At 54.1% G+C, this 6,166-nt stretch overlaps 2 protein-coding genes across 2 annotated transcripts; one reads left to right on the plus strand and one right to left on the minus strand.

The window, feature by feature from the left end:
* Window positions 1-590: 590 nt before the first annotated feature.
* Window positions 591-1,985, minus strand: B0T23DRAFT_316218 (actin family; the record flags this gene model as incomplete). Its single annotated transcript, XM_062834917.1, has 2 exons — window positions 591-1,483; window positions 1,538-1,985. 2 exons carry the CDS (start codon window positions 1,983-1,985, stop codon window positions 591-593), a joined length of 1,341 nt encoding a protein of 446 aa, XP_062693151.1.
* A 374-nt stretch (window positions 1,986-2,359) lies between these two features.
* Window positions 2,360-5,165, plus strand: B0T23DRAFT_147866 (uncharacterized protein). Its single transcript, XM_062832474.1, has 2 exons — window positions 2,360-4,639; window positions 4,694-5,165. Exons 1-2 carry the CDS (start codon window positions 2,648-2,650, stop codon window positions 4,991-4,993), a joined length of 2,292 nt encoding a protein of 763 aa, XP_062693152.1. The 5' UTR covers window positions 2,360-2,647; the 3' UTR covers window positions 4,994-5,165.
* The last annotated feature ends 1,001 nt before the right edge of the window (window positions 5,166-6,166 follow it).

Below are 6,166 nucleotides of genomic sequence, written 5' to 3' on the forward strand. Positions count from 1 at the left end.
TTGCACCTTTGGAGGTGAAATGGGCCAAATTCTTGGTCTGAACCAAGTTTGTTTAAGATAAAGAAGCTGCAGGCGATCACAACAAACCACTGATGATGATGGTGTGATTTGGTCTCTTTCCGAGGGTTAGCGTTGATCCTTTCTTCAAACCATTTTGAAAACTTTACCAAAGGCAGCATCATGGATATCACAAGGGTGGCAAGCAGCTCGCCCTCATAAACTCCGATACCTGCTTTTCCGTGTAGAGCTGTAGGTAGCTGAGATCAGTTGCGCGGTTTTGCCCTAGTGCATCTCAATCAAGATCAACACCCAGTCTATGGATCCAGCCCATCGAGACTTGGTCTTCGTGTTCTGGCATGGCACAGCAGGGTTTCGAATTAATCGGCGCTTGTCAGACAGAATGTATGGCACTCAACGTCCAGAGACCGGCAAGAAGCAACGCGTGCTAGCCCACCCAGCTCATTGGTGTCTGGGTAGTATCCAGCCGAGCACTCAATCAAGCAGCATAGCCAGCCGCTTGGCAATCGCTTTATGGGCTATCGAACCCTTGAAAGCTTCAAAAATGGCAATAATAGACTCCAAGCAAATGCTCATGGGTCGAGTCCGAGCCCAGCAGCAAATTTTCTTGCCACCCAAGCTGCTCCATGTTCCTCATACTCTTGCTTGGTGACCTCGAGCCTACTAGCATGTTCATGCTTGGCGAAATTGGCAGCTCCCAACCAGGTGCTGATGATAGGGTCTTCCGGGCGGGCAACTCTGACCCTACATTCATCGGGGAATCGCTTGAGAATCTCTGTCTGCAAGCGCTGACAGAACCCTTCAGAGAGACTGTTTCCTCCCACAACTACGATATTAGCCAGAAGGCCAGGCCACAGTCCAATGGGCACAGCCAAGAGGGACTGCTTGACTAGGTCGGCGATGCCAGGTTGCCGGATGCCGATATCAGAAGGGTTGAAGAGGAGCTCCGGAACAACAAAACGCTCGTTCCGTAGCGTCAGGACGTCCTCTGTGGATATAATGCCCTTGCGGGCGCGCGCCGAGACACCAGGCTCGTAGTCGCGGACAACACCGTGGAAGCGCGTGTGGGAGTCGGGCAGAACGTAGTCTTTGGCGATGCCAGCACCGCTCAAATAGTCCTCCCTCTTTTCGCCGCGCGTGCCTTTCCAGGTCTTTTCCAGGTCTCCCTTGAAGTCCAGGGAGGTGTAACAGACTGCTTCTTTCATCTCGTTCACAATGTATGGTTCGTTGCGCATGTCGAAGTGGCGGACGGACAGTAACCTGGTGAGATAATTGGTCATGAGCTTGCCACCCACATCAAGTCTTCGTATGGCCGGATGTAGCGGTCGGCCTTGGAGGATAGGCGTAACGGTGGTGTGAGAGTAACCCGAGTCGATGAGCAGGATGACTTGGGCTGGACTGTCTATGGTGGATTGGGGTGTTCGGAAGATGGATTGTATGTCCCGGTACGCGTTGAAGACAGGACCTAGAAAACAAGGTCAGCACCCTTTCCCTAACAGCTCTCTAGGATGCGACATACCCAGGCCACGGTAGTAACTCGCAAAGCCATACTCCTCAAAGACGATCTGGTCACAGTGTGTTTGGAGAGAAGGTAGTGAGTTTGGTTGCTCTGTGAGAATGAGCCTGGTCTCTGATGGATCGCATTTCTGCGCAGCTTTATCGTCGAAGAACTCGCGATCCCAGATCTCTTTCTGGGCCTCCCAGTTGACGATAAAGCCCTTCTCGACGGGGCGCCGGAAGGCCAATTCGCTGAAGTCCTTGCATTTTTCGAGCTCCGAGCCAACATAGATCTTCCTGTGACGGTCTCGAGCGAGACAGTTTGGAATGATGCGAGGCTTGCCGTCGCTCTTGTCATCGGAGACGAATCCAGCCTTGATGGTGTCGGCGCCGTTGTCGAGAACCAGGGTTGTCGTGGGGGGTGCCGGCCCCGCCGCCCGGGACTTCTTAGCCCCTCCTCGTCCAGTCATCACAGTACTGACACAACGGCTGCTGACAATTGAATCCCTCTTGCGCCCCGGCCCTCGTAGCTTGAAGTGCGTGGGAGAGTCGCGTCGCGGTTGTTGTCGCAGAAATTCCACATGCATCGACGACCTGCTGATAAGGGGAACGATAAGGGTTATCAGTGCTACCCGGACCTCGACGGGCTGGGGGTCTCTTGCTTGGCATTTCATCATTTCCGCCGCCGCAAGTGCAAAGATTGACCTGACAGCGCCGGAGAGTGAGAACGGAACCTGCCGGCGCCTGCCCTGCCACTGCTCTGCGGCAACGGGCACAACACACACACACAGCCTGCCTTGTGGAAACCTCGACTGCTGGGACCGGGCAGCCCTGCCTTCCGTCATCCATCACTTCCACTGTTGAAAGCACACGCACTCCCGCTCCCGTCACGGCAACTGAATTCACTCTGCAACCCGACCACTACACTACAAATTCCATGTTGCCCCACTCAACTTTTACCTCTGACTTTTGAAAAAAAAAATTAAATGACAAGGTGAACATTTCCGCCTCTCAGCGTATTTTGTCCCCCTTGTGGAATCAACCTCATCCTCTTGTGCTCCGATACCGAGCACTCACTCGATGCGCTTTATCGTGGTCAATATCGCATAAACCCATAACTGCTAGTTTTAGCATGTCACAACGATACCAGAACGGCGGTGGCGGCGGCGGCGGCGGCGGTCGACGTCGTGGTAACGACCCTCGGGACGACCGCAATGGCTATCAACAACGCGCGCCGAATGGCCCTCATGGTCTCCCTGCCCGACCTCCCCAGCCGACATCGTACCGTCCCTCCGACAACTACTCCAACCGCAACAACGGTGGCGGTGGCGGTGGAAGAGATCGCGACAATTACCGGCCTCCTCAGGGCGATTTCTCGTTTAGAGTAGAGAAGCCGCCGGGAGTCAGCAATTCGAGCTACGACAACTACCGTCCCAACGACAACAGGCAGTCCTACAACGGCCGCAGAGCCCACTCTCCCAGAGGCGATCGTCGCCACGGAAGACCCAGTGGCCGTGGACGAGGCCGCAACGCTGGCCCCCACGGAGGTTTTAGGAAACCGTGGCGTCCTTTTGTTGCGGCTGAGCGCGAGCTATTGAGCGGTACCCATGAGTCTGGAAATGAAGAGGCCCTCTACAATCCCGAGACGGGTGTGCTCTACCGGAATGTCGACGAACTGTCCGACAGTGATGAGGCCGAGATGGACATCTCTGGAGATGAGGCCGCTGAAGATGCCGAGCCGTCGACCAAGCGTGCTCGCACTGCGCTTGATCAGTCGACCAGCGCCAACAACACCCCCAAGTGGTCCAACCCCGACCCCTACACTGCACTCCCTCCCGAGGGCGCTCGGGAGCGCAAGACCAAGGATGTTGTGCAGATGATCAGAAAGGCTCGTGTGCAAACCGCTGCCGAAACAAAGGCCGCGCTCCCCAACGACCTGGACGAGATCATCATGTTTAATTCCGATAGCGACAGTGACATCGAGATCATCCAGGAGGTGAAGCCCACTGGGAAAGCAGCTCGTGATTCCCTTTCTCTTGTTCCCGTCGCGGCTAAGCAGCCCTCCAAGAAGCCCGAGGTTAAGCAGCCTGTGGACAAGAAGCCTGAGACAGGAACTATTGATCTCACAGGCACTGATGACGAAGAGGACTCGGCCCCAGTTCCTCCGGCACCCAGGAACATACCCAAGAACCTACCCAAGACTCGTCCCACTTTCGATGACCCCACTCCTTCTGCTTTGGGTAGCAGGAAGCGTACCCACGACGACGAGATCAAGTTGCCTCATGCTAGGCTGAAGAAGGCAACCAGGGCGCCTGTAGGTGGAAAGATTCAGCCTGAGTGGCGAGCAGTTCCCAAACAGGACTCTTGCCCCTGGATGCGAGATGCCGAAGATCATTCGGCCAGCCCCACGATGGGCCGTTGGCTGCACAAAGAGATCATTGATTTCTACGAATACGTTAAGCCTCGTGCTTTCGAGAAACGTATCCGCGAGGAGGTGCTCGACGAAATTAACAGGTTTGTTCGCAACACCTTTTCTGACGCCGGGGTCTATCCGTTCGGATCGTTCCCGTCCGGACTTTACCTGCCTACCGGTGACATGGACATGGTCCTCTGCTCCGATCAGTTCAAAAGGAACTATCGGGCCAAGTATGACACTCGAAGGACCATGTACAGGCTCAGTGATGCCCTCAAGCAACACAAACTTGCGTTCCAGAACGAGGTTGAGATCATCGCCTTTGCCAAAGTGCCGCTGGTCAAGTGGGTTGACTCCAGGACAGGCCTCAAGATTGATGTGTCCTTTGAGAATGACACGGGCTTGCAGGCTATCAAGACGTTCCATGCCTGGAGAGATCAGTTCCCTGTGATGCCTGTTCTGGTCACGTTGATCAAGCATTTCCTTTGCATGAGGGGCCTGAACGAGCCGGTCAACGGCGGTATAGGAGGCTTCACTGTCACCTGCTTGGTCACCAGCATGCTTCAGCTGATGCCCCAAATACAAAGCGGATCTATGGACCCGAACCATCACGTCGGGGACCTCTTGATGCATTTCTTCGACCTTTATGGTAACCGGTTCAACTACAGGACCACGGCGATTTGCCTGAACCCGCCCAAATATCTTCCCAAGGTAAGTGTTCATTATTGTATGCCCTGCGCTCGCTTCGGCTGATGCATTATACAGCACAAGATCAGCACCTTTGCGTACAAGAACTATGACCGATTCTCGATCATCGACCCCAACAACTCGGAGAACGACATTGCTGGCGGCTCCAGTAACACCGGCACGATCGTGGCACTTTTCAAGCAAGCCTATGAACTGCTTGCAGAACGCATGGCGCAGCTAGCCCAGTCCCCTGATAGGCGCAATGCCAGCATTTTGGAGGTCATTTTGGCAGGCAATTACTCGACGTTCCGAAATCAGCGAGCCCATCTGGAGAAGCTGGCAGCGCCTAATGGCCCAGCCGGTCCTCGGAGACGCTAGGTGGTAAGCATTATGCGATGAGTTCTGACGCACGAGTTTCTCTGCTAGGCTCAGTGTCTCCGATGTGTTCAGATATGCGCGACAAAACTCATGCGTATCACGATTGGTTGATGACCGTACACGGAGAGACTTGGCGTTTGTGGCGTTGGCGGAATACGGAATATCTGCATCCAACTGCGGCGGCAACTGAGCGACGCAGATCGGGCCCCGAGATCTCAGTGGCCATGGAAGCATACGATACCCCCTTCGATATGCCTGACGACGGCTCGAAGATTTTGCTCTTTACCCTTGTGCCACATTTCTTGTTTCAGCGCATCTGCCATTCCAAACGGCAGTTCGTCCTGCTACGGACAAGCGCATTCAGCTTTCTGCCATGAGTTCTTATCACTGAACTCTGGGCCCTCTCTGGGGCCGATGCTCACCCCAGCAGATATCTGTATACTATCATAAAGCGGCAAGCGCGTGAACAAAGCTTGCCTCGGCAATCTTTTTGTTGAACATCGGTTTTTCAGTTCATTTAGCTCCGCAGCCCCAAACCCCCCTTTCCCCCTTCTCCTATTGTTGCTTTTACCCTCGGCCCTTTGGGGAAAGGGGGGCTTGGGGCTTCTCATCCATAGGCCCAGTGGGGTTTTCCCACGTAATCAATCTGCCCTTCCTTCTTTCTCCCTGTTCCTTCTTACCTTTGTGACTGACTACAGGCGACTCGCCAGAGTCATTACTACTGACTGCTTATAGGTTCATTGATCGCCATCGAGGCAACACTTTGGACGGGGGATGACAATGCGACGGCTCTTTTTCGGAACTTGAACATTCGACTTCGACCATCATCGTTGATTCACAACGAAAAAAAAAAAACACTTTACCGAGCGTGGTGGTGACTTGGAGCTTCGTTCCTTATCGCTACCTGCCACCTTTTCTCACTGCACGCACGCTCCTGAGGGGGTGGCTGTGGAGAGGAAGTTAAGGTGGCAGGGCGCAGAAACATGAGGGATAAGAACGGGTTTTCAACCAGGAAGATGACAGATGGGGAACATTCGGAAGACCACTGATATAGCTGAGAATTTCCCATGCCCGCAAACTGAGCAGAACGCAAAGAGAACATAACCAGAAACCTTTACAAGGCCGGTTGACACCACTACAGTATGCAGTTACTGTTGTCTCTCTGCCGTGTAT

Source organism: Neurospora hispaniola (assembly GCF_033458365.1).
Source record: "Neurospora hispaniola strain FGSC 10403 chromosome Unknown B0T23scaffold_4, whole genome shotgun sequence".
NCBI classification, from domain to species: Eukaryota; Fungi; Ascomycota; class Sordariomycetes; order Sordariales; family Sordariaceae; genus Neurospora; species Neurospora hispaniola.

Bases quoted from the DNA above. Each gene is read 5' to 3' on its own strand.
- B0T23DRAFT_147866 (XM_062832474.1), top strand. From the start codon at position 2,648: ATGTCACAACGATACCAGAACGGCGGTGGCGGCGGCGGCGGCGGCGGT. The intron at 4,640-4,693 runs GTAAGTGTTCAT...TGCATTATACAG, and splicing joins CGCCCAAATATCTTCCCAAG to CACAAGATCAGCACCTTTGC.